This window comes from Anopheles nili, chromosome 3 (assembly GCF_943737925.1).
Source record: "Anopheles nili chromosome 3, idAnoNiliSN_F5_01, whole genome shotgun sequence".
In the NCBI taxonomy this organism is placed as follows: Eukaryota; Metazoa; Arthropoda; class Insecta; order Diptera; family Culicidae; genus Anopheles; species Anopheles nili.
Window position 1 is genome coordinate 62,968,815 of NC_071292.1, and position 27,336 is coordinate 62,996,150.

Consider the following 27,336-nt stretch of genomic DNA (forward strand, 5'->3'; position numbering starts at 1 on the left):
TATATGGATGTAACTTTTCGCGGATGCTCTCACTGTGCAGCGAACGAACGTCGTTAATGGAAGTGTAAAATAACCGTAAACCGAAAGTAAAAACTACGGATACACCCCGTGGGACTACATTTGTAACAACACGGGTAGTGGATTATGGACCGCGTGCTAAGCCGCGAAACTTTCTCTGACGCTTGAGTTGGGAGGACGACCGGGCGGCTGTCCTAATGTGGCAAGGTTGAACAGAAAAATGAATTCAGTGCGCTCTTCGGATACCTCATGGGGCTGCGTTCGATTGCGTTTGCGAAGCGCACGTCACACATACACCCACAGGCAAGTCGTTCAACGATTGCGTGTGAGTCACCGCGCACGCTAGTCAACTTACTTAACCTTCGTGCACGTCACCCACTAGCAGAGCACAATTTAACTACTTAATTTTATGTATCCTTTGTCCTATATTCTCTTACATCCTCAGATATATTTGCCAATGATGTTTGCTTTCTAATATTATTCATTTTTTTATACTAATTTTAAATCTACATTAACCTATACGCTACTTCATTCGAAACAGAATAATCTGAAAATTATTTGAAAATAACATCCAAACTGATGGTTCAAGGAATTTCAATAGTTTAATTTCAAAAAGTTCCTTGGCATGAATGCTCTTCACTACTCCACTGTGGGGTTAGACAAGACACAATTTCGATGAGATCGGTGTGGTTTGTGTCTTTGCTAAGAACACAAACGATAAGTGAATTGAAAACGGTTAAATAAAATCGTAGCGCCAAAGCAAAAAAGGATATCAATCAATATAAGCTACGAGTCGCAATGCACTATTTTCCTGTCTCTTTTATCTATTTATAATCTTTCTAAGGAATAAAAATTAGTTTTCACTATAGGACCTACTAACCTAAGCGTACTACATTGCTGTTTCTTTTGTTAAATTTCAAAGCTGTCTAGTGGTCTTACCTAACAAACACTATATCCCCTCTGCACCATCAGCCTACTGAAGCTGAAATGATAAGGCTATAAGCCCAACAATAGCACAATTCGTCTGTACTCTTTCAAATGTTGATACAGTTGCAAAACCAGTCGTATGCCTCACGGCACGGTGGTGACGTCGCCTCATTAGCTCAAGTGTATGAATTTCGAGCAATGACGTCCTCGTCAAATAATGGGCAGACGATAAACAGCTGCCTGGAGATAACAGAACGATCTTATCATTAGCATAAACAGCAAGGCAGTTGTTGCGATGGTTCTGCTTAAAAAACGATTGTTGCAAGAAAATCAGTCAACGTTATAAATTATTTCCAAACACGTCCTTGCCGTTGCACATTCTGTGTTTGTTAGAAAGATGTTTGTTTTTGTGCAAATTATCCTTGAGCAAACAAATGTCAAACATTAGCAACATCAACTAATAGATCACACAGTAAGGCACAAACGTAATAACGTACGGACCTCGCGATCCACCAATAACAAGCGATATTTTCCAAAACAAGCCCCCAAAGGAAGTTCAACGGTAAGAACATGACGGAACATAGAAACAAGCCCGCCGAGGCGGATGGCCTCCCAGAGATACGGCAGACTAATGGTAAGGTACCGGACCGCGAAATCTAATTGACACAGCAATTGAGCCTGATTGCGCGTCAATGATAGTGTCCATCATCAATCGGCCAGCATCGTCGCGCGACCAGCTTCCGTGGATGGGGTTCGGGACGGGCACGAAGATGGATGTGTTTGGACGTGAGCCGCCAGTCACGGGTCCACGGACTTTTCGCACACTCTTCCAGAATGCTGGAATTGAATTCCAACACCCGTTGCCAATCGCACGAGCGCACGATGGCGGCGTGTTGTTGCGAGGAAGCAGCATTGCTCCGGTTGCTTCAAACAAGTGGTTGCCTCCAAAAAGAATGTGTGTGTATTGAAGATGGTTATTTTTCCATTACTTCATTCTTTCAGCCCGTTTCTTAGGGTTTGCTGTGCCTCGCACACGCTCGTCGGTGTGTACTAGGACATGCGCAGCAACCGCACGACTTTCCACATGAACCGAAGGTCAACTGGCCGGCTGGACCGGCGGCGATTCATCACCCAAACAAACGACGAGTTCAGCTCCTAGCTCACATGGCCAGTGATGTCTCAGATGGTGCTTGCATTCGTTCCAGGACGGTCGATGGTCTAAGTTTGTTGCGCTATTACTTCCCGACAGTTCAGCTTCTGTTATCAGTGCAGGTGAGCCAAACACGTTCGTTGGAGATGTGCTGATGTTCACGGAAGCTAAATCACGGCAATCAAGTGCAACGATAAGCGAACGATATTTGCCTTTGCGTGCAGTTGCACTTTTGCATTTAAACATTACGTTGCAGTTTTGTCGCATAATTCTCTTTTCTTCTAAAAAATAATAGTCAATTATTCAATTATTGCTCTTATTCTAATAATTTGGTACCAAAACCGTGTATAAATGTTCATTTTGTGTGTATGTGAAAAAAGGATCGCATGAGATTGCGTAATTATGTAGCTAAAGTACATCGGCTCCAAATTGGGAAAAAAGACACAGGTTAATTGACGCGAACAAGAAGCACGTGTTCGTGGCTTGCTCTCATTTAAATTATTTAAATTACAACTGAACAAGTGCAAATGATACAATAACCGAACTCTTTATAGGAATCAGCAATTTAATTGAAATCGATATTAGCTTACTTTTTAAGCAACGTAAGTTTGTGAATGACATCTTTTTAAATCTCTACTATCCCCCACTATTCCATACTAGATAACTTTTCAATTCCCGTACGATCGTGGGCTACCACCAAAAGGACGATACAAAATGGCGTGCCTGGAAGCAAAGGGTATCAAGCATATTCTGCATCTGTCCAAGGACGAACGGCGAGCCTTCCTCAACTCTTTCGACACACTCATGTCTGATTGCGACGGTGTACTGTGGAACTTCACCGGCCCTATTCCCGGAGTGGACACGGCGTTGAAGTTGTTGCGTGCCCACGGAAAGAAGCTAGCGTTTATCTCTAACAACGGCATGCGCACGATGAAGGAGTACAAGAAAAAGTTTCAACTGCTCGGCATTGACGCGATGGAGGAGGAAATTGTCCACCCAGCGTTGACAACGGTACATTATCTAAAATCGATCCATATGCAGGACGCCGTCTATTGCATCGGAACTGAGGTGTTCAAGGACTATCTTCGCAAGGCGGGCTTCCAAGTGCTCGATGGGGTATGAAACAAATCGCAACGATTAGTCGCAAAATCCCAAAGATTATTGTAACTCTATTTCTTTTCCCTGCAGCCCAAGCAGCGGTTCCCAGACAGTCGAGACACGGATCAAGTGCACGTATACACGGACTATTTCGAGAATCGCGGACCCAAAGTGGGTGCCGTAGTAGTCGACATCGATGTGAACATTTCGCTACAGAATCTGATGAGGGCAAAATGCTATTTGGAACAAGATCCAAGCTGCCTGTTCATAGCCGGGGCAACCGATTTCATTATCCCGCTCGACTCGAGCATGGACGTGATAGGTCCAGGGTATTTCATCGACATTCTCGAGCGTTCCACCGGTCGCAAAGCGCTCGTTCTGGGCAAACCAGGCAAAGCACTGGCCCAGGTGGTACGCGAACAGTTCCAGATCGAATCTCCGAAGCGGGTTCTGTTTGTTGGCGATATGTAAGTACCGGATGCTGCCCGCAATGGTTATCAGCACGCACGCCGACTGATAATTCGAATGTGTCGTATCGTATTAAGCGTTTGTACAATGTTTAATCAATCACTGATAACCAACTTAGGCTTGGCAGCATTTAATTTCCGGGCGAGCGACAAAGAACTATCATTTTGGGTGATTGCCTCTCATCTTTTGGTGTTGTCTGTTTCAGGCTGCCACAGGACATGGGATTTGGCTCACGGTGTGGCTTTCAAAAGCTTCTTATGCTAAGCGGTGGTACATCGATAGACGATCTGTTGGCGCATGACAACCCCGACCAGCTACCGGAGTATTACGCGGACAGTTTTGCCGATGTCATCGTACTGTACAACGAATTGAACTTTGAAGAATAGCAACCGAGCCCCAAAAGAGTTCTCCACCAGATCTTCTCAGAGCACTTTTAATTGTTATAAAAATATATGCACTTAAATGTAGATGTGACACACAAACAAAAAGATAAGTTGTATCTACACGGCGGGTTTTCGGAACTTGACCTGTACCCAAACGCGATACATTTTAATCATCTTACCACGGTTTACCTGCAGTCGTCGGTCGACAATGTTCTGCTCCTCGACCAAACCCGCCGAAGTGAACAGCTTGCGCAGTTCGTCTTGGGTGAAAAAGTACACCAACGTGCCGTCGCCACGGACGTAAAAGTTGTCCTTCAGGCATTTGCCCGGCTTGAAGCGCAACTGGGCCAAATCATACCGACCATAGTCGCGTAGCATCAGCAGTCCGCCCGGTTTGAGGTAACGGGCGATTTGATTCGCCACATGTTGCATGCTGCAGAAAGAAAGCATTCCATAAATACTGTTCCCATAGGTGATGGGTGATTACAACGCAGATACGTACCGTTCCGGATCAATGGCGGAGAGGACAAATATCAACACCACGATGTCGATGCTGTTTTCCGGAAAAGGTACATCCCACTGTTCGGCCGTTGCGTCCAACACGAACGCGTGGCAGCGCCGCGTGTCGTATTCGGGACTCTCGCGCATGATCTCGATGGCTTGGCGAGAGAAATCGCTCGAATAGATCATCAGATTCTCCTCATCGCTGTATTTCAGAATGGGAAACACCGTGTTTCCCACGCCGCATCCAATCTCAAATATTGTTCTCCGCTGTAGATCGGCTTCCGGTGGCGTGGTTTCCGAACGGTTCACGGCTTCCCCACTCGGAAGCACTCGCTGAGGTGCTGTCTCCGGACGTTTGAGCGGTGCCAGTTCGGGAAATTCCGTAAACAGCCAGTGCCGGTCTTTGAAGAATCGGTTCTGGTGTATGCCATAAAATCGGTCCCAGTTCTGATCTGCTTCTGTTGATAACCGTGCCACTTCTTCCTCAGACAGTTTGGCAGATGAATTTTTTTTTACTCCTTCCAACGCGGCTTGCTCTTGTTCTTCGTCCCATTCGACATTGTCCCTGGTAAAACGAAAGCAAAAAAAACAACACACCTAGTCGATCAGCACTCTAGCACACATTTTGATCGCGGAACGAACCATGAGTTAAAATCGTACACTTGCGCAGGATCACGCAGGAAACGCGATCCTCCGGCAGCTGGTTTTTTACGATGCCGCGTATACTCGTAGTCACTGAAGCGACGATTCGCAACGATATGCACGGCAAACGGTGCACGTCGAAATAAAACATATGATAATGATATCCTACCAAGCGTTATGTTGGAACACATCGTCATCAGCGGATAGGAATCGATTGCCAAACTGAGGCCGACAATGCTGGTCGGATTGCTCGTTGGCTATTGTTGTGTCGGCTGTTTCGCTCATCGAAGCTTGAAATTATTTCCAATCCACATCAAGAAGGTTGGTAGATGTCTTCTATCTCTTCTTATACACCACGTGTAGATGGATGTACCGAACAGTATGCAATTTTCAACTCCAAAACATGAACAAATACAACTGCAAAATGTATTTGTGATGTTGTTGAATATCTGCAAAACAAGTAAAATGAAAATATGTATCAAAAGTAAAGGAAATTTTACTTTATAAGCCATTTACCGATAAAAATTGACGGAGCTCTATACAAGAGCGCACAAGCGCGGTTGTTTTGATGTCACTTACAGGCTGTTTTGTTTTGCTGAGCTGTCCCACACAGATCGTAACATTCTGAGCGTCAATTCACATTCTATTACGTCACAATAGCGCACTTGTGAAAGACAGGCTTATTGCCTCTCAATTGCTTGGAAAACTTTGAGAGAACTGCTTTATTTCATTTTAAATTAGTATAAATACAGTCACCTTCAGTCTTTTTCACACTTTGAACAAGAATCAATCCACTATATTGAACTTCAAAGCGTACGTAGGAATGAATGTCATCCGATCGATAGCTAACGCCGTAGTGAGATAATCTCGCGTATTACTGTCAAATTTCAAAGAGCGTGCCTTGGAGTTTCTGGTCTGTTTCCATTTGGTGGCGGTGTGTCAAACGCTGTTTGACAGTCGACTGTCATTTCAAAATAGTCTCTCAAAGCGTGCGGATGTGCGTTCGTTCGTTCGTGGCTGGACGATTAAACATAATCTCCTTCCATCGGGATTCAGTTCTAAATATTCGGCCTCCAGAGGTCAATTAAGGTGCGTGTGTAAACCCTCGTGATGTTTGTCTAAGTGAGGAGAAGAGCATAGATTTATCCTGAAAGTATCATCCTTGGCAGTGCATCACAAATAGGAAGACTTTGTTCGTGGCCTAGACGCTTGTTTGATGTTTGGTGGATGTGTATGTGTGTAAGTTCGTGCTTATTTGCTTCATCTTAAACCGAAACAAATCGTTCCAAAACAAGTGTTGCTTTGCAGTTTAGTTGCAAAATTGCATTTTATACTTGGCAGTCATTTGGCGATGTAGCATATTATCAACAAGTCAAATGATATAAACCTCTCTCATTGGCGTGTGTTTCCGTGTATGTGCGTGTGTGCGTGAATGTTGCGTCCGTGGAACCAGTTACGGTAGCTTCACCTTGTTATCGCCGTTTTCGAACCGATGTTATTGCCTTTGTCACGATTGCAATCACTGGAGGTATCTCCAGCATGTACTCTTATGTACAATAGGCGATTTGTCGCAGATCATCAATTATGTTCCGAGATTGCAGTGAACGGGGAGTGCAATTGACCGTGGTAATCGCATCGTAGTTTCAGTCAGAGAAATTTTAATCTATCGTATGGATTCGTGTTATGATGGGCAAGGGTGTGATACATCTAAGGATAAAATGTAAATTTTGGAAGAAATTTGGAGTACAAAGTGCTGCATTATCAAATTTGAAATACGTACACATAAGTTTGAAGTTCATACACATAGTCGCGATAATAGACAGGGCGTGTAGAATCTAGTTTGTCGCTCGTCTTTTTTTAGGATGACCGCAGGGACGAAAGCGAAAAGTATGTTCTAGGAAAAACATGAAATCTTACTACCCAAGGAATGTAAATTTGTAGACAGTGCGTAGCAATCGTTTACTTGGCGTGTGCGCATCGTCACCTTGTTGGAGACCGGGTATTGTTTGTTTTTTTTACATAAAAAATGCAAGAAAAAATCGATCGCATAAAATACTGCTACGAGCGGGTAAAAAATGCAGCGATAGCCAAATTTGGCACACTATGGTACTATCGAGTAAGGCGACGACACACTCCATTGGATTATTCGGTCGCCGTAGCCATGGTGACAGTGATATTTGTAATCACAACAATACATGCGAAGTAAATCAACCGAAAGCTGTGCGTTTCTGATTAGTAAAAATTTGATTACGATAAGATATCTAATCGCAATTGGCTGCGCAACTTCAGAAGTAACGATTGTAAAAAAACACAAGCATTCATTTTTATATATAAATAAGTGTCCTGAGTTCTCTATCAATTTTTACATGTCTTTTCCTATACTTGAATAGCTGCTCACATACAAACACATCTTATCTCGCGACGCGTTCGTCCCTTTTCCGGTACCAAATCCTTGGTGCAAGTTGAGGGCGTCGTCTTTCGTGCGTTCGTTCCTTGGTGAATGTTTGCCGACCAGCCGTTGAAATAAGTGCATGATAAGAGAAAGTATTTAGCAAAAAAAAGAGAAAAAAGAAAAAAATCCTTCCACATCTCCTTCCCTCGACCTAGTCCGTCGTAACCGTAGGGAGAAGTGAGTTTTCAGAAGAGCAGCTGCCTTTCTGGAGTTTGTGGTAGCACTTTTTGTGTGGTGTATTTGGTTCTCCAGTGTTTTGGTGAAGTGTGACGAAATCCTCCAAACCGGGAAGTGATAGTGCGTTCAATATGTGTGTGCTCCAATTTTGGCCGGGTAGTGGGAAATTGCGCATTTTCCATGTCTAACCTCGAGCGGTGAAGTTCGCGTTTTTGAATTCAGAAATAATTAGCCTCAGCCAGCCCGCGCGGGTTTGGATTACTGGAATTGCGATTTTCGGTGTGCAGTACAAGTGCATGTGTCTCACACCTAGTTTGCGTCATTTCGTTCGTGTGTTTTTGGGGATATAGTGTGAATAACCTAACCACCTGGTTCCAGTTGTAGGGGAAAATCATTGCAGCAACTCCGGGTCGTTGTCGAACCTGAAACATCACACCGTGTACTGGATTTGCTTAAGTGGAGCTAATCGTCCCCTTAGTTAACGTTTAACGTTAACGAGCCTTGCACCTTCTAAAACACAACAATCCAACGAAATAGAAGCAAGAATGGCAGCGCTGGAGATCGAAAACAGCACGTCTTGGGGCAGAGAACTATGGGTAAGCATTGATAAGTTCAAACTGTTACCTTTCATACGTAGGATACATATTAGTATACAATTTTTGGTGTAATCCTTTGCGTCAACAAAAGCATCTGAAATGCCCAATACGAGTGGCGTTGATAGTATCAGTAGTAAATAATAATTACATTCGACCTAAAGACACTACATCACATCGCTAAATCAATACCAAGGTGGCTGCCGCAAGCTGAGACTCATATTGCAGTTACGCTGCGTCGCAAAATGCACCCATCGTCGTGCACGTGGTGCATTTTTTACTCGATTGTGCCGCACGCTTACTGCGTTTTCTTGATTGTGTGCGGTGACGAGAGTGACTAAAGTTTACGTGAACGTTGGAAGAGCCCAGCGGCTCTGTTTCACCTAATACACTCTGAAAAAAAATCAGAAAAACAACTCGCTTAAACCAATAGCAAAACATTTGACACAAGTGTTCACCACCCCACCCTGCAAGTGCTTACAAAAGGCTGTGAAACTGTGTGCGGTGGATGCAGTGTAGTTGAAATTAAAAGAGAAAAAATGGAAGGGATGGAATGCAAATATGGCGCGCGCGGTCTCCAAGCACCTGCAATAACCATAACCTGATTCTAGTACCGGTGAGCGGGACGACCGAGGAAGGGATGTGCTTACAACCAAGGGTAGGTGACTGTGGGGCTTTGAGACCATCGCGGGCAGGTTAATTTGCCCCCTATGACAGGGCTGCTATGCTGGTCCAGTCGTGCTATGTTGACTGCAAATACCTAGCACGCATACATGCACTTTGAGGGGTGAAACACGACCACAACCGTGCGAGATGCAGCATCAGCTCCTAAGCAGGGCAAGGTGTGCCACACAATCCGCGAATCTCGAGAACCGGTACCGCAGAACATTGGAGCTCGTTCGCTAATTCCCGCTCGATGTTCATGTCGACTTCAATCTCTAAATGCAACACCTAATGGGACAAACGGCGAATTGCGTGGTCAGAATGCCCTCTCGTACGATCGGTTGGTTCCAACGCAAAGCGAGTATTTGGAACATTGACAAACTCTTCATTCCCGCGTGTTCGACGCTCGTTTTGGATAGGAAATTCAAGGTGGGAGATACGCTAGAATGCAAGGTAAACAAAGAATAATGAAACCTTTCCATGCACGGTTCCGGACTGGTTTTGGTATGTGCTTCAACTCAAATGTCACATAGGCGTCCGAATGCATCGAATGTTTCATTTTATTTTTTCAACAAAGGGGAAGGGTCTGACCGTTCATGGCCCCCTCAATTCTGAGGGGTCCTCAGTTCATTCACCGGTAGACGAGGGTTACTCCGTTCTGCTGCTCCCTTCCCGAATAGGGTACGATAACATGAAATCGAAACCAACCCCTCTATTTCCATCGCTTTTGCTACACTTCTCGCGTACCGGAAGTGTTGCCCACCGCCAGGTCTACAGTGTCGGTGTTTTGGTTTTCCGTCGATCGCTTTCGACTTTGCGCTTCTATCAGTCACAGTTGGTGACACCGTTTAAGGAGCTGTAATGCATTGATTCCGTTTTATGCTGATGGTATTCGAACTTCGTTTCGGCGTGTGCAAGCTTACTCTCACGTATGGTTATGTTGAACAAAATAATTGAGGGTTTTCCTGGCATAAACCCTTAATGAAATAAAAAAAATCTCTGGCTCTGATTTTTGTCTCAATATTCTGTGACAAATAATTATGGAATAAAATTTGCCTAATTAGTTGTATAATGAATTGCCTAATTGTAATTGATAATTGCTATTTCTAAATTTAAAATAATATCATATAATAATCCGAAATTACATTGTTTATTTCTAATGAATTGAAGCTTTTTCAAATTTATTAAAAAAAATTGATCTAAAAAGTAAAGGTTTCTCTTCTAATGCTTTTTTCCGCTTATCATGTTGAAATAGCTGTTATCTATATCTTTAATTTCTTTCCCGATAAAGGAATGGTTAATCAAGTTTAAATAAAATAAAATGATATCTCAAATTTGTTCAGCAGTACCAATGGTAAAATGGATAGGAGTGTGCATATTTGGGTTGTTATCTTCTATCCAAAACTGGGACAGCACTAGATCCCAGATAAGTTAGCTATGGTTCCTAAAGAAGGAAGAGGATGACCTCCAAGAACATACAAAGAAGAGGATGGTTGTGCTTTCGACATTATCGGCTCCGTGACGAAGCTGGTTTAGATTAACCTGCCTGGGTAGTAGCTTTCCTTTAGAGATTATTGTTAGTTACGTAAATTTCTTCTCTGTGTGCTATTTTTATCATTGAGGTCATAGATTCAAAGGAACTTGTGCTGATTGTTGGATGCGTTCCAAATAATGTTTCCCTACATTTGACCGCTTTTGGTAGCAGCGTCGACTGTTGTCTTTCCGATCCATTTGACACCGTAAAAAAGCATCAGAAATGAATGTTATTTTCTATTTAGTTTGATTAGTTGATAATTTGATCCATAGTACAATAGTTTCAGTTGTAGTTGAAACAAGTACAATAGATTTCAATACTCATATTTCTACATTTTTGCAACAAAAACCATAGTGAAGAGTATTTTATAGTGGAGTTAATAAGATAACCAAACATTTGAAACTGGTAAAGATACTTCTCTTCTTTTTATGACTTAGAATTTTCGCTTAGCTGGTACTATCGTGTGTTTGTGCCGCACGCTAACGCTTCGGCCATCGAGCCCCCCTGCCAGTGGTTCAAGATAAACGAACGGATGTATGTGGAACTCTTGCCTGCCAATATCCATTTTTGTCATCGCTTGAAGTTCGGACGTCAGAAAAATTTGCTCGTTAACATTGATACCGGACAAAATGTGCTGTAGATGTTAGATGTGCTCGTATATTCTTGGGGCTCGTATATGTAGCGGTAGGAATAGGAACCTTCGTCTGACACTGGGTTCAGGTATAGAATTTTACAAACTTACCCGTAATCTAGTGCAATTGACCTTGAAGGAAAGGAAGGCCGTTCGGTTTTCGTTTCCTGCCCTTGTCTAACCCCACATCCAGTTGTTGTTGGCGTTATTATTCTGGCCGCATCCGAAGGCACCGGGCGGGCATGGATCTGGGCGGCACTCAACGCTGGGATCGCAACAAGCCTGGAATGGCCAGTCGCAGATCTGCTTGCTGTAGTTGAAGTGCAGTCCAGCAGGGCAGTTCATTGGGCAAGCACGTCCCGCAATACACTTGGCGTATACTGAGCAGTTAGATCCCGGAAGAAGAGTTGGCTTCGATCCGTCAAAAGCTGGGCAGCGGTTGTCCACTGGGCAGTTGTTGGCACAATTAATTCCTCCGCTGCAAGGCGGGTTGCCTACTGGAGGAATAACTACCGGAGGGATCACTACCGGTGGCTGCGTTCCTGAGCAATCTCCATTAGGTCCACACGGGTCTGGGCGGCACTCAATGCTAGGATCGCAACAAGCCTGGAATGGCCAGTCGCAGATCTGCTTCCTGGAGTTGAAGTGAAGTCCAGCAGGGCAGTTCATTGGGCAGGCACGTCCAGCAATGCACTTAGCGTATACTGTGCAGCTAGTTCCTGGGAGAAGCGTTGGCTTCGATCCGTCAAAAGCTGGGCAACGGTTGTCCACTGGGCAGTTGATGGCACAATTAATTCCTCCGCTGCAAGGCGGGTTGCCTACTGGAGGAATAACTACCGGAGGGATCACTACCGGAGGGATCACTACCGGTGGCTGGGTTCCTGAGCAATCTCCGTTAGGTCCACACGGGTCTGGGCGACACTCAATGCTAGGATCGCAACAAGCCTGGAATGGCCAGTCGCAGATCTGCTTCCTGGAGTTGAAGTGAAGTCCAGCAGGGCAGTTCATTGGGCAGGCACGTCCAGCAATGCACTTAGCGTATACTGTGCAGCTAGTTCCTGGGAGAAGCGTTGGCTTCGATCCGTCAAAAGCTGGGCAACGGTTGTCCACTGGGCAGTTGATGGCACAATTAATTCCTCCGCTGCAAGGCGGGTTGCCTACTGGAGGAATAACTACCGGAGGGATCACTACCGGAGGGATCACTACCGGTGGCTGGGTTCCTGAGCAATCTCCGTTAGGTCCACACGGGTCTGGGCGACACTCAATGCTAGGATCGCAACAAGCCTGGAATGGCCAGTCGCAGATCTGCTTCCTGGAGTTGAAGTGAAGTCCAGCAGGGCAGTTCATTGGGCAGGCACGACCCGAAATGCACTTAATGTAGACGCCGCAGGAGGTTCCTTGAAGAAGCGTTGGCTTCGATCCGTCAAACAATGGGCAGCGGTTGTCCACTGGGCACTGGCTAGCACAAATGGTTCCTCCGCTGCATGGTGGGTTGCTCACTGGAGGGATCACTACCGGAGGGATAACTACCGGTGGCTGCGTTCCTGAGCAATCTCCGTTAGGTCCACACGGGTCGGGGCGACACTCGATCGACGGGTCGCAGCAGGCGCGCTGTGGCCAGTCGCAAGCTTGCTCACGGGTATTGAAATGGGTTCCAGACGGACACTGCATCTCGCAGGCGCGACCACTCTCACACTTGTAGAATCGATCACAGGATCTACCAACAAGCAGCACCGGCTTGAGAGAGTTAAACACTGGGCAGCGTGAATCGACCGCGCAGTTGATCAGACACGTGGTGGTTCCCGAGCATGGTACATTTTGGGGTACCGAATAGGCTTGAGAGGCCGTCACAAGGACGGCCAACAGGAGAAAACTTTTCATCGGAAAACTGACGTTTGATTTTCCGCTAGAAGCTGATGATCTTTCCTTTGGCCGCTAACGCTGCTCCTGCTGCTCTCTGCGAATTCGTCGTATACTGGCCGACGAGAACTGATGCCGAAATAAAGGTCGGGTACGTGCTTTTATACAGATAGCATAAGCTACTATTTCTTCTATCGCCAGCGACTGTTTCTTGGCGGCACATTGTCGTCCAGGACATTCCTGTCATCATGCGGCACGATAAGAGACCACATTTTTGCAAAATTGACAGGTTTGCAGACGGCCATCGCTACCTGGCACGACCCCCCTGAACGAATTGAATGAATTGGCGTAATGAAGATCTTTATCGTACCAACAGATATCGGACGTGGTTTGGTGAAAGAACAGGGAACTACTAAATTACGGAACAGTTTATCAGACTGATTGGTTCATTCAATCTAGCCGGAACTCCTAAATGCAAGGTTCCCTTCTTCTGAAGTCGATGTCTGGTAAGGTGTACCGGGAGATTGATAAACACTACAGTTTGAGCGTAAAGAGGAGAAAAAATAAGACATAAATGCTGACCTTCTCGATATGTGTTATTTGAACGCAAAAGATATCTTTTTCTAATAGTTCCGGCAAAAATCGATAATAGAATTGTTGGAAATTCGACTGTCATGGTGTAGAAATTGATTACTTTCTACATCATTATCAATGATGGGTAAAAGATATCGCTGTGATAGTTATATACAGGTCCTGAGGTATGTTTAGTTATATGCCGTTCCTCATAGCAACAGTGTTTAACATGAATCAATTTTGTACCTTCCGTTTTGTTGTAGCTTTGACATTTCAATGAGGTGAAAGTGGTGTTTAATTTGACATACATGTATTCTGTGTTCTTTGAACGCACGATTCGTAGTACCTAGAATAAATGTGAAATTGCTAGGTGGTACAATCATATTGAAATAACAAAGAACATGAATGCGATCAGTGTGCGAACGCGTATGCTCATCAGTTTGAATAATGAGTGTTTTTAATCCAACCCCCAGCGATGGTCTTTCACTTCCGGTGCAATAATGGCATACGAAATCAAATGACCTCCCCACGTTAGCATTTGATGTCTTAGTGTGAACATCTACTCGAGCGATCGAAACGAGAATTTATTTGGAACGCCTTAAATTGCATTTTGCTGTTAGAAATACCAAGTCCGTTGCTAGAACAACAATATTATGCAAATACAATTGAACGAAGTATCTACTTTGTCAGTGAATTTGGGTCAGTAATCCAAGGTTGTCGTCGAAGTTTTTAAAAAATTGCTGAAAGCTGAATTAGTAGAAAATTGGAAGCGAGGGGAATTGGAGGCGATCTGAAGGAGTTCTAGAAATGCCAAATCTGATTGTTCGGAAAAAAACTGCGCTACGGTTAATTGTACAAATTCTAGCCTAATCAGTGCACTGTTGTTATTATCTAGCTTGTTAGATGGACGGTTAGGATATTTCTCTCCATTGAAAACATATCACAGAAATTGATGATATGATTACTTTTTGTGCTCAGATATTTTAGATATAGTGTGGTCTTCTTTTATTTTGTTGTTCATTAGGAGTTTTGTGACCTCAAAACAATGAAACTTCGCTGCCATTGACCTGGCATGGCCAGACCTTATCTCTGTGTCTCTAATTCTCTATATCTCTCTCGTGCTCTTTGGTGACAAGTTGTCATCATGGATGGCAACGATCGCATCCCAAAGACGGTGGTAGAGAAACTCCACGATAAAGCGCAAGTGATCATGAGCAAACATAAACCGGAGCCGGTCAGCCATTGAGCCGGACCTACCGCCAGCACCAGCACCGAACGTCCGAAGTGAGGAAAATCATTCAACCGTGCCTACCGAGTGCGAAATGGCTCGACATAGCCGAAGGAAAGCAGCAGCCAGCGTCTCTACAACGACTCGTTGGCAACGTATAGCACGAAGACTTAGCGTCAGCCGAAACATGGAAAAGAGAGATTCACACAACCTGGGTATGGCGGGCGGATGGAGGCGCAAAAGGTTTCTTTTTCGTTCGTTGCCACGGAGAGGCTAGCTGGAGCATGATAAAGAAAAATGCCGGGCGTGTACTGCGTGTATGTGTGTGTAAGATAAATCATGCATGCAGAGTGAGCTAAAACAATGCGGGCCTCTCACAACGCGACCCATCCACAGACTGACATGGAAGGGGGCATCCATTAATGGTCGCCGGACGAATCTAGAATCGCCGTGTGGAGTCTCGGACGTGGAAGTATGCAACCGTACCAACCCACTGGCAAAACTCCTAATGGCTTCTTCTGGCCTCCTGACGTCCAGACGGGGACGGCGCGTTAGCAAAATTTGACGGAAAAGCTCCAGCCAACCGATCTACCGGCCGGTGCTACTTATCGCCATGGTCATACTGTTGTCCGATGGCGAATGATTCCAACGGCCCTCGCTTCCCTCTCTCGTGGCGCTCATGGCCCGGTCGATGTTATGGCGTCACCTTCCGCTTTGGCACTGGTGTTTCAATTTCCCGGAGGCACCGTTCCGTGTCGGTGAGCTTTGTGCAAAACCCCCCTGCTGGTGGTTGTAGGGAAGAGGTCATCGTGCCTTTTGGGTGGGCCAATTCGCGACCCCACCAACCGAGCAATAGTCGCTCAATATACGCCCTCGAATGTCGACAAGCCCCCAAACTGTTGGGTACTACTAGAGGAGGTGCCATTTTGAGGTTGATTTTTTTCTTTAGTTCGTCAGGCAGAAGGTCCCCCATCTGGGAGCATGTTTAATATTTATTTTATGATTTTAATATACTGAATCGTCGTCCTGCCAAACGACGCGGTAAAGTCCTTTTTTATCCAATTACTTCGAGTTTAAGCTTCGCAATCGCCCAAACGGAGACGTTAACGTTCTGTAAAATGTGATTCGAAAGTTGGGTGACTTTTGGGTCGGGTTTTGTGGGCCATTCCGCGAGTGCCTTTCTTTCGCCTCGCTATAGATAGCCTACAGGGTTTGGTTTTATTCGTGGCTATGGTGGAGACATAAACACTGCACGTGATCCACGTTATCGCGGTGTGATGTGCATTTTGTTTTGCATTTCACGCGCGTGTATTCGTGACGGTATGGAAAAATGAAACCGGCATGGCTATCTTCTCCCGGCCATACGGTAGGATGATTTAATTATTTTTATGAATGAAGACGTGCAGTCTGACCGGTAACATTTGACAAAATCAAAAGGTGGCCAATTTTCTCTTTCTCTCGCTCTCTCCCTTTCCCTCAGTCCCAAGTTGTGGTGGTTTTTTGAGTTAATGTAACCCAAGCCTTGTTATAGTTCGTGCCGTCACAATCCCATAGTAAGATAATCCGACGGAACTTGTTTCCTGCAGTAAATGAAGAAAAAGAAAATAAACAGCTCATGCTTGATTTGGTGGTATTTCCCAAGGACGGAAGCGGTTGGACTTAATAGTTTTGGGGAAAATTGGAGAAGGTCCTGCTAAGCCTGCTCGCATTTGAAACAGATGATACTTTGGTGTTGCTGAAAAAATCGTCTTTTTTCAATGATCATTTGGGGATTTTGAGGGCACTTGTAATCGTTTAAAAGTACTTCGAAATTGATTGTGTCAGTTTGGTGGCTTAAATTTTAAAACCGCGATTTGAAAGGTCACACTCAGTATCGTTTAAGACTCAAAAGAGTAGCCCACAACGTCCAGGAAACTAAATCCGAAGGGCACACAAATACTCACCCAGTGGCCGCTTCAGAAAGCCACTTTTTTTCCGCTCGATCCGGCATGTAGCCGGGGTACGGATCCTCGGTTCGAAATGGATCGAATTACGCGTACCGATGATGAACGTGTCGGTTTGTTTAAACGTTTGTTGCGTTGCGTGGGTTTTTAACTCGCCCTTAAAGCCCCTCGTACTACGGAGTAATTTTCTCCATCATTCCACAAATGGGCTTCGGCGGGGCTTATTCGTTTTTTCGGTTAGCTATTTACGGGTCGAAGATGTTGGGCATGTTTTGGCCATCGGGTTGGTCCTCAGTAGCGTAGCATTATGTTTGTTTATGCAGCATGTTGTTGATGTTTCCTGCGGTAGCTTCTTCCTTAGACTGCTTTTCATTCCTTTCAGTGCGTTCGTAAGACGTTTATGCAAAACGCACGGGTGGCTCCAATGGCTGACCGAAAGAGAAAAGGCTTTTTTCGTGATGTGGCACAAATGCATTCACGGCTCTACGCGTCTGGGTGGATATTGCGGGAAACAATTGCACATCGATACAGTGTGTGGTAGCCTTGCTCGCATCGCCATCCTTCCTCAACTGCGTAACGCTGTCGGTTAATGGGTCGTAAGAAATAATCGATTTCCTTCAACAATAGACAAAGAATAGCAGATCAATATGATTCTACACAGTAGTACGCAGACTGGTATGAAGATCAGCGTTGTTGCCAATGATTGCCTACATTTATTAGAGGTTAATTTAAATTATGAACATTGACCTCGAGTGGTACGTAAGAAGATATGGACGAAACTTGCGTTTGCAGCATTACTACCACCCTCTTAAAACACCACATAATAACATCGTTTGTTTACAATATAGAAAATCCTCAACCCAAACTTCACCGATCGATTCCTAGGCGCATGTTGGAAAAGTACTCGCTGTTTCGCCACCCTTGTACCTTGTACCCATCATAACTCGTTCAAATGCCAGCCGCACGTCGCCCGCTGTAGCTTTTCCACCCCTTCAACCCTTCACAGTGTGCCTGGATGAAACCTATTCAGCTCGCAAACCGTGATTGTGATTGTTGGCCGGTTACGCCATACAATACGACGTTGTTCGGCCTATTTCCCACCAAGTGCCGAAAGCATCCCGTGTCACGACGGCTACGACGATGACGCCCGCGTCGGCCGATCGGAAAAGTGGAACGCAGCGAAGAAGAGCAACCACGGAAGGCATCGCAATCGAAGGCACTTACCGGCACCGAGACTCGGTCTCCGTCACGTGTACCGGGGGCAGACGCGCCATTTACTGTCGGGGGTGTATGGGGCGATTTTTTTTTTACTTGCACTGCTATGTAGTCATAGACCTCAGGTGCGATTCGCACGGAAGGAGCAAGCAATAGTCCTGGTCCTGTTGGGTTTTTTTAGGTGCTACTCCTCCATGGCCCTGCCGGTGGACTTGCTCAGTTTTGTTGTCGTGTCAGAGTGTTCTCCACACAATCACGGTTACATAGACTCACGGTGTGTTGTATAATACGGTGGGCACGTTTGGAGGAGGCCATTTCTCCTCGTACCGAACCACCTAGCCGGCTTGCAGAGTGAAGTGGTTCGCTACGGCCGAGTGCAATCGATGGCTAGCCTAATTTAATTATTTTCTTAACCCACCAAAGCATGCACGACGTTTCGGTTGTTTTAACGCTTGCACATGCAGCTAATGTGTGTCCCATTCCGAAATAACGATCCGCTTCGGTGAATGTCAGTTAGCTTCATCCTGATTTTTGTGCAGGGGTCCATCAAAAGCCGCCCAACGCTATATCGATTTATGATGCAGCGGCACGATGATGGCGAAATAATCGACGAATACAGGCGGGAAGATATGGTGCGCATTAGCTGTATTTAATATGCCGCCAACATAATCCCCCGTCAGTCGCGACGGTGCCGTGTAAAACGATTCGTTTAGGGAGCGAAAGTATCCGTCTCGCTGGACGTGATTTTCATCGATCAAATTAGTATTTCCATCAATTTGCTGCCGTGCTTTCGTTCCCTTCCACCGGTGACAATTTCAAAACCATGAAAATGACACCGTAAGGACCATGGGCTGAAAATGGTTGCGATGTATTCAGTGTTCAAAAATCCTTTCTCACCATTGTGAACGGATAATCATTACGCCGAGCTGGTTGGAATACAAGAGTTTTCGTAGGGTGTAAAAGGGTGATTTCCACTAGGCGTTTAGCTACGTTTAGTCGTTTGCTGTATTTACTGTAATGCATTGTGGTAGGGCTAATGTGCCTAAAACAGTTTTTTGGACATCACATTAAATGTCCACTAATCTTCTAGCAAATATTTGGGAACGTACGACGCAGCAGAAACAGCAACATGCCTACATCCGAAGCCAGAAGGACCACAATCAGAAGCCTAGTGTTTGGTTTCTCACTCTCCATTCCAGAACTCGCTCATGGTACGATTCTCTGCGTAATGGAGTATTGATTTGCAATTTTCGACATTTAGTAAAAAAACGGCGTCGTTTGCGCTGCTCGTTGTTAGCTACTGTCAAACGTCAGCCTGATTTATGAATCTCTGGTCGTGGTGGTTGGCAACATTCGTTCAGCACCATGGCTTGAGAAAGCGTGCCTTCATTGACCTTAGCCACAGCAGGGAAAATGGTTTGAAATTGTCACAAAAAAAAACTGTCCCAATTTGAGTTTCACTTTTTTGTTTACATTTTCGCTGATCTTACTCTCTCCCAGCGGAAAGTTGTCGATTTATTGTACAAACTTGAACTACGGGGGTGTCCAATACCCGCTCTCGGGTTCGCTCAGTTAATGCTTAATTTCGATGAACTATTTCTCCAACACGTTTTTCCGCCCGCTGGGTGGTACTGGAATTTTCATCGAATCAACAGCAACCGGCCCCTGAAATTCGCCGCTTCGTTAACAGGTCTTTCTTTAAGTTGCTTTCGTCCCCCGTTTCCGTACCGGTGCGATATTTATGTTTATTTATAATTCCTTTCATTTACGTGAGAAACTGCACCGCGGCTGCGATCCTTATGTGTCGCAAGGTTTTTGGTACGAATTTTCGTGGGATGGAAACTTTTTTTTCTTCCGCTGCCCATTTTCTTTATTGCCGCGGCATTTGGCTCTTTAAATTAATTTCGTGTTTCCATCCACCCAGTGAAAGCTCAGCGATGGAAAAGCAAGCCAATGCGGTGGTGGTGTACCTCTGTCGGCAAGAAATTCGGCTACCGACATCCGGAGCTTGAGCTTTCTTTATCGTTCTTTATCGTGCCGGCTCGCAACTGCATACGTGATCTGGGACTGAGGGCTACTGCTGGTACTTCCACTGGTGTTAATTCGATATTGTTTCGTGCGCAAGAAGCCCTTTCGAGTGGTTTTTCGTACACGATGACCGCATCGTATCTAACCACACTAGCACCCCGACACTCCCACAAGCACGGCTAACGTGCGCTGGGAGTTAAGTAGGCATGTTTGATGAATTTGCTTTTTAATTACCTAAAGAGAAATCGACAGCTGTTCCCAGCCAAAAGGGGTTGCTTTGAAAAGTGCATTTTTTCGCGTCATCTTTTCAGGTCGCTGGGCGTCTAAATGCTTGAGCAATGGGCTATTGTTTCGATTGTTATCATCGATGGTCTCGATTTATTTAAGGTTTAATTGCCGCTTTATTTGTGACTTGCAGACTTTGAAAGTAAGCTGTTTCAGTGATAATGTGTATTTTATTAATGTGTCTCCACGATATCAAGCAGCAAAAAATGTTTCTAATATACTCCACTCTGCTGTTGTATATCTTTGAATAAAATGGTTCATAACAGTGCGGCATCGTGTGGATGCTGTATCCACATGATTAAAACGCTCATAAAACCAACCAGTCTGCCTCTGTGCCTTGTCTCGTGCACTCGAAGAGCTTTTATCGTAATTAAGTTTTACTCTGCCGACTGGCAAAGAAAAAGAAATAACACCGCTTCCGTTTTTGCGCCGTCATCGTTTTCCGGACGGAATCAGACATCCGGGTTCTGCCTTTGTCCGGCTCGTTCCACAGCTGCATGGGACCCGCTTCAGGCACAGATCGGAACCGACGGTAGACTGCATTGACTCAGCCGCCGAATGCATTTACCCCGTCAACTTCAGCGCGTTGCTCCCAATCGTTATCTCTGCGAGAGACCGATTCTCTTCGCCATCGAGACGACCAGTCTCGCCGGTTCTCGGCCCTTTTGTCGCCAGCTCTATGATGGTGTGCCGCTGAATTCGGCCTCCCATCGGCGCAACAACAAACTTTGCCTGTCTTATAGGGCTTTGGGGCAGATACATTTTAATATGACAATCGAAAACCGCAAGATATCTCTTTTTATTTGCATTCCGTGTCCGGAAGAAGAGGAGCGCAGTGAAGTGCAATTAGTGGAATATTGAGTGCATGAGTTGGTTCGATTATGTTATTGTAATCCAACGCAAATTAAAGCACCCTCTCCATCCCTTAATAGCACTTTTAATTTTGGTGGATAAAAATAGCTTCATTGTAAGCAGCGAACTTGTTCTTGCTCGATAGCCTTGATCGTTTTGAGCTTCTTTTTGGAAATTGCTCGACATGTGAATCTACCACCATTCAGAAACCCACCGTTCCTGCGTGTTAAGGTAAACAACTTTTAGCATCAAGTTCGCGGTTCAAAGAATCAACCCTTGGCTGGCTTTTTCAATGAACCCGACCGCTTGTTTGTTTCGTGTGTTTCCTTCTTCCGACGGGGGTTTACTAAGGGGCTGTTGGTGGTCACGCAGGGTGAGTTATTTTCGTAAATGTTGACGTTAAGCTTCTGACGAGGTTTTCTCGAGCCAGTCAAAGTCATGGACAGTGTGGGGGGAGCCCTAAACAACTCGATCATCGCTCCACATGTGATGGTCAAAAATGTGTTGCCTCCTGTTCCGGCTCCCGATAGCAGGGTGCAGGAGTTTGTTTAATTTTCCGCCGTCTGAGATTTTTCGCAACCCCCCACTCCAGTAGCAGCGCGGTCATGGTTTGTTTACCGTACGAACGAGGCATGCGAAATTGCTGCCATCTGCAATATTCGGTGGTTTTCGCTTTATAACCACGGCCATTCGCGCCGGCTGTCGGAATGCGCTCAAAATATTGATATTTTCTCGCGAAAATAGCCACTCCCGGCGTGATCAGAGCGTTAAATCGAAGCGTGCAAACGCGACCGCCGATTCCGTGCTCGGATTGAAAATAATATTACAACTAAAAGCATCCACATGCGGCGGCCTCTCGTGCCAATTAGCGTCGAGAATCTCGGGAAGAGCGTGCGCCGGAAAATTGAACATACAGCGCACGTTATAATTTCTATCTGACGGAAATTTGTTTGTTGGTGTATATGGACGATAATCAGATGTAGATCGGGATTTCTGGAGCAGCCCCGAAATACCACGCGCTATACCCCGTTAAGCGAACTGGGTCAACCGATGAATGGATTTTGGTGGATTTTTGCTATGTGGGGGATGTTTTTTCTTCCTCTTTAAGCCATCATCTCTTCATTGAGGGAGGATGATGAACCATCATAACTCGTAAGCGTGTAGGGGAGAAATCTTATCTATTCATCTTTTGATCGTTTTCTGAAAAAAAAACTTCCATCACACGTAGGAGCGATTGCTTCCCCGATTGTTGCACCGATCAAAACTGCGCGTGCGTCCTAATGCTGCAGCAGCATCGTCGTATGCACTTGCCTGTTTACTCCCATTACTTCTTGCAGTTATAATAATAACATTAATCTTGTAATGGAATTAAATGGATTAACTCTTTTTTCATCACAATCAATTCCATTTTACCTGATGCATTTCAAATGTTATGCACGACAATAGAAACGTAAATTTATATTTATAATTTACCTCGCCTTCTGCTAAGGCAAGAATGCTAAAAGACTGGAAACCTAAGACCGTGGAAAAGCTTTCTGATACCAGTGGGAAAGTGAGCTTTTAATTTATTTGCATGCAGACACTGCTGCACGTTAGCCAAAGAGCACTCTACCGTATCTGCCCAGAGCTACAATCCCACCCTTCTCAGGTGTCGAAAGATGACCGTAAACAATGCGCAGAATAGGTTCTTTTCTTCTTTTTTTTTGGGTATAGCTCCACCATAACTGCTGCCTTAAAGGGGCCCACGCATTATTCCTGTGCCGTACCGTATTAATGGTGGTCGATTTTGCTATGCCTGTCGTCGGCATTAGCCACGTTGCGTGCTAAAGACGATTGCTTCTTCATTCGTTTACCCTCATTTACCTCGGCTTCTGTGCGTGATGGGCAGTGAAAAGAAAAAGACCTCGTAAATTCTCGTGTACGCGTGGTTTTCTCTTATAAAAAAAAAGAAAAAAAAAGGAAAAAGGCTGATTGGCAACGTTGTTGTTTTGTGTTTTTTTTTGTATCTGGACGATTTAGTTTTATTTTTTTTATTGTTACTTCCTAACCAGTAACGTACTACCGGTTCCAGAAACATTAAACGGCCTCAGATAGGGGTCGGTTTTAACGGGGATTTCTCCCGGGATTGCCTTTCCCGCTGGCGTTCTGATTGGGAATCATTTGCTGCCCGACGCTTGTAGATCGTTTTTTAATTAAACCATGCCGGCCGGCCTTCCGCAGGCAACCAGCTTCGTGCTCTAAAAGATCAGCTTTTCTTGGAGTCTCGGCCCTCCCTATTCGCCGGTCGTTTGTTTGATTTCTGCCTTTGTTTTTGTTCCAGCGGGAGCCACCCTTTCTCTCTGGGTTGCTTCCCTCGAGATTCAACCCCCCAAAGTCGGCAGTGAAGTAAAAATAACCTAACTGTTGCTCTAACGGTGCATAACGCCAAAACACCTCCTCCCGCTTGGGGCTGGTGCGATCCATGGGGTGGAATTTTGTTGATGTTGTGTGGATGCCTGCATCGTCATCACGTGCCTCGTTTCGATGGCTAGATGGAAAGCTCGTTCTTAATTGTACCGTGCCGAGAACGAAGCAAACCTGCAACCGTAGCCTGTGCTGTCGATCTGATGCGCCAGATAAAGAGCAGATCATTACTACACCAGCGTCGGGGACGGGTCGCTGCTTCCGGTTGACGTTCTACGTGTTTCCTCGCGCTGGTTTGTGGCTTTGGATGGACAATTTTTATTTCATTTCCTCTGGAACCGGCTAATTTTTCCTTCGCGTTTTGTGATATGAGATAAGATGAGTACTGTTTTCAAAGAGGAAGAAAGAGGATTGTGTGAAGGCAATTTGTGGTAACCACCGTTTATGCAAATGCTCCTAATCAGGCTGTCCGAGATACACAGCATGCGAGCTGCATGTTTCTAGCCTCATTCTAATTCTTTGAGCCTAACATGGTGATACGATGAAAGCTTTCTCTTGGCGCAAAAATGGTTCTTCTTAGAGCCATTTTGGATCACCAAACGTCCACTACTAGTACAATACAGTCGTGTGTTATCGTCAGACGTAGGCTGCTTGCGTGTTCGTCTCGTTTGATTGAGTTAATTTGCACGATTTGTCTTGTAGATCCCCATGTCAGTGTAGGCCTGTAGACTAGACACATTCCGATTCGCAGTCAAATCCTTTAGCAGACAAAGTGGAAGTTTCATTTTTCTCTGCCAAAGATTTACATAATCAAAATTAGTCGTCTTTTGTTGTCGGAATGCCGGATTCATTGTACAGCCGAGATTCTTCAACCAACGGGTGCAGGAAGTGTTCATTGTGATTCACGGAAGTTTTTTTTTTTCAGAACACAGCTTATTTGCATCATCGTGAAGATTCCGCTGTGTGTCTTGTTTTATTAGATTTGACGGGTCCATTGGCCGTTTCGTAGTGTCCCAGATCACAGCTCGAGGACAGTGCACTCGGAAGTCGAATGTAACAAGCGCCGACGAGCTAGATCGTGGTTTAATTGGTTCAATTATCACCCTGTTGCCTGGTCGTGGCACACGGGATTCTAAGGAAGGGCCACGCCTCGTTGGTGTGATCACTGTACACTTTCCCTTGCGAACCAACATTCTATGATCTACGAAGGCATCTTCCTCGGTTACTCTGGGTACTAATTTCGTCCGATATGATTATGCTCATCGCGAAGAGAACGGGCACAAAGTCTTAGCCTTACCGACACGTTAGAACCTTTCTCCCTATGCTTATCGGACGCCACCGCGTTAGAAACACACGGGTCATGGGATTTTCGGTGGGAACACGCATTAAGCCACGACAGAGCAGTAGCACCAAGAACGATGATTAATACCACCGTTACACCGGCGGCTGTTTTAATTAGTGCCCGACTAATGCATATTTATAGACAAGGCATTTTCCCCCGCAATGGGTGTAGGTCGACAGTGGGGGGGGGGGGGGGGGGGTACGAGTAACGCGCAAGGAAATCGCTGCGAGTGAAGCGCGATCTTCCCGACAGTGTAGTGAACTGCATGCCAGTCTCCGAGCATGCGTATGCTAATTATTTCCCCAGTGCGCGCTGGGAAAAAGGGCCCGGGAAATGCGGCTTCCGTTTCTCCCGAAGCCAGACGCTTTTCGAGACGTGATCGAAGGGGGATGGGGTTTCACAGGGATGGATTTTTTAAATGTTTTTCTTACGCGACGCAAGATGGACGCAACCAGCCGACACGGTAACACTACATCTCCATCTCGCCATCTGTTCCTGCTGGAGCCGTTAGAAGCATAATTGTTCTTGGGAGGGCGTTTATAAGGCGGGGTTGCTGATCGTCATGAGCACGCGGAGAACGAAGAAAAAAAGGTAATCCCATCGAATCCGTACGGTATTTCCGCGTCTCGGTCTGCCGTACGTACACAAGCTTTGGTGGCGCTTGAGCGAAGGTGTTGGGAAGACGGTGGGATATGGTGGGAAACAATATTTAAATCCAAAGACAGCCAAAGGGAGTCAAAAATGAGACGTTCGAAGGTTTCCCAAAAATAGCGCCGAAATTCTTAGACACGCCATATCGGTACCATGCCGCACACGTGTCCGATGGAAAAGATAGATTACTACAGCGTGTGCCAAGAGCGACAGTGTGGTGTTAGAGGGTCTTATGGATTTAGAAACATCGAGTGCATATACCCACATACACACACATCCGCTACATGTCGGCACGCAAGGCTCATTTGTCAGCGATAGTGGTTTCCGATGGACATTGATTTTGGGGAGCCCTAGAGAGGCGGAACTTCGCAGCGCAGTACAAGGCTACTCCCCAGTCCTTGCGGCCTTTCTGCTGTCAGTGATGATACACCATTACTTAAAGGTGTCAGGGCAACTTCAAGCTGGCTCCCGTGGCATGACCGATTGTTGGAACCTCAACATGTTAAGTTATCCGGAATGGAAGCTGACATTGATATAGCAACTGTACCTACACGAATATGGGGAGGATGCTTTTTTGATAGTTCTATTCTAAAATTAATATTCGAAACGATCTAAACGTAAACATCTGCTCAATCATATCTCACCGATCGAATCCTCGATGCTTGTCTCTACCTACCCCTTCACAACATGTGACGATGGAGAAACACGTGGTCCATCGACCTAACCGGATCAGGTGGGGTGTTTGTGTATTTTGAGACCGTTTTTTGTAGCCATCGTTCCACTCAACATGAGAGCACGAATTAGCGAGTAGCCGTGCAGGAGGATACCGTGACGTGCAAGATTACAGGGGGCTTTCGACACTCCGTCCCTTTCTTGGCTGTCTCACCTGTGAGACTTGGGGGTTTTGGTGCGAGGGAGTCCGTCCGGTTCGTGTCAGTGTGATGTAGTCATGCCTGACTAACCGAGTTCAGTGAAACGGTTTGACCTAGATTTACGTTCAACTCTCTCATCGCTACCCCACCGGATGTTCAACCATGCAGTAGGCCCTTTTTTGTCCACATCCAGCTCGTGTTTCTCTGGAGCTATATGATGGTTTATTAAACGGTGCTCACCGGTGCCAAGGCCAGTTATGGCGAGCCTGTTAACAGATTCTTCATCTTAGCCGACATCACGATTAATGCTTTGCCTTTTTTGTTTTGCTCTCGCTCTATTTCAGGTAAGTCTCAGAGGAGGGATGGAATGTGCACTTGCAATGTTCAGCGGCGTTTGTAAGCGACAGTCATCAGGTAACATTACAGCCAGGCTGCGCTTAGTCCTTTCATTCTCGTAAACCAACAAGCCTGTGTTGTTCTCTTCCATCAAACGTTGGCTAATTATCAGGATAGCTAAGATTCCGATGGGTGAACTCTTCTGGGAGCCTAATTCATGCTTCCGAATACCATGACAGCGCTGCAATTAAGAATGTGTTCTTGAATATTTGATTTTATTAAATTCCAATATCGAAACAAGGTACTAGGTGCTTTGATCATCAAGGTGATGATCAGCTAGATCGTTTAGAATTGTGTCCGGTTTTAGGAAGCAATGCTAGAAGGAACTATACCAAGCAAATGAATGTTCCTTCGCAGCAAACCCGTTTCGAAAAGGTGCCGTTAGCCTTCGGGTTGAAGAGCAACAGCAACTTGAACGTTTCCAGTTTTCCAACGTCGATCTAACGCT

The 27,336-nt window shown here is 45.5% G+C and overlaps 4 protein-coding genes across 4 annotated transcripts in view; 2 read left to right on the forward strand and 2 right to left on the reverse strand.

Annotated features, from left to right (window-relative positions):
- Positions 1 to 2,045: 2,045 nt before the first annotated feature.
- On the forward strand, positions 2,046 to 4,180 carry LOC128727453 (uncharacterized). Its single transcript, XM_053821368.1, has 4 exons — positions 2,046 to 2,217; positions 2,756 to 3,211; positions 3,284 to 3,660; positions 3,867 to 4,180. Exons 1-4 carry the CDS (start codon positions 2,110 to 2,112, stop codon positions 4,045 to 4,047), a joined length of 1,122 nt encoding a protein of 373 aa, XP_053677343.1. The 5' UTR covers positions 2,046 to 2,109; the 3' UTR covers positions 4,048 to 4,180.
- LOC128727454 (tRNA N(3)-methylcytidine methyltransferase Mettl2) lies at positions 4,162 to 5,475 on the reverse strand. The gene is made up of 3 exons (XM_053821369.1): positions 5,360 to 5,475; positions 4,547 to 5,113; positions 4,162 to 4,477 (listed from the first exon to the last, which is right to left on the reverse strand). Exons 1-3 carry the CDS (start codon positions 5,473 to 5,475, stop codon positions 4,162 to 4,164), a joined length of 999 nt encoding a protein of 332 aa, XP_053677344.1.
- An 833-nt stretch (positions 5,476 to 6,308) lies between these two features.
- The window catches only part of LOC128726521 (formin-binding protein 1-like), a 57,847-nt gene continuing 36,819 nt past the window's right edge, over positions 6,309 to 27,336 (forward strand). Inside the window, exons 1-2 of the mRNA XM_053820336.1 lie at positions 6,309 to 6,429; positions 7,581 to 8,415. Of these exons, the coding sequence (XP_053676311.1) occupies positions 8,365 to 8,415 (51 nt within the window). The 5' untranslated portion in view covers positions 6,309 to 6,429; positions 7,581 to 8,364. The remainder of the gene's footprint in view (positions 6,430 to 7,580; positions 8,416 to 27,336) is intronic.
- On the reverse strand, positions 11,418 to 13,121 carry LOC128726522 (probable chitinase 10). The gene is made up of 2 exons (XM_053820337.1): positions 12,432 to 13,121; positions 11,418 to 11,774 (listed from the first exon to the last, which is right to left on the reverse strand). The coding sequence occupies exons 1-2, from the start codon at positions 13,119 to 13,121 to the stop codon at positions 11,418 to 11,420; spliced, it is 1,047 nt and encodes a 348-aa protein (XP_053676312.1).

What these genes read in the sequence shown, in the direction of transcription:
- LOC128727454 (XM_053821369.1), bottom strand. Translation starts at nt 5,475, where the DNA reads ATGAGCGAAACAGCCGACACAACAATAGCCAACGAGCAATCCGACCAG. An exon ending in GTGTTCCAACATAACGCTTG is followed by an intron (nt 5,114 to 5,359) that starts GTAGGATATCAT and finishes TCGTTTTACCAG; the next exon opens with GGACAATGTCGAATGGGACG. An exon ending in TCCGCCATTGATCCGGAACG is followed by an intron (nt 4,478 to 4,546) that starts GTACGTATCTGC and finishes TTCTTTCTGCAG; the next exon opens with CATGCAACATGTGGCGAATC.
- LOC128727453 (XM_053821368.1), top strand. Translation starts at nt 2,110, where the DNA reads ATGGCCAGTGATGTCTCAGATGGTGCTTGCATTCGTTCCAGGACGGTC. An exon ending in GCTTCCAAGTGCTCGATGGG is followed by an intron (nt 3,212 to 3,283) that starts GTATGAAACAAA and finishes TTTTCCCTGCAG; the next exon opens with CCCAAGCAGCGGTTCCCAGA. An exon ending in GTTCTGTTTGTTGGCGATAT is followed by an intron (nt 3,661 to 3,866) that starts GTAAGTACCGGA and finishes TGTCTGTTTCAG; the next exon opens with GCTGCCACAGGACATGGGAT.
- LOC128726522 (XM_053820337.1), bottom strand. Translation starts at nt 13,121, where the DNA reads ATGAAAAGTTTTCTCCTGTTGGCCGTCCTTGTGACGGCCTCTCAAGCC. An exon ending in CACCGGTAGTGATCCCTCCG is followed by an intron (nt 11,775 to 12,431) that starts GTAGTGATCCCT and finishes TCAGGAACGCAG; the next exon opens with CCACCGGTAGTGATCCCTCC.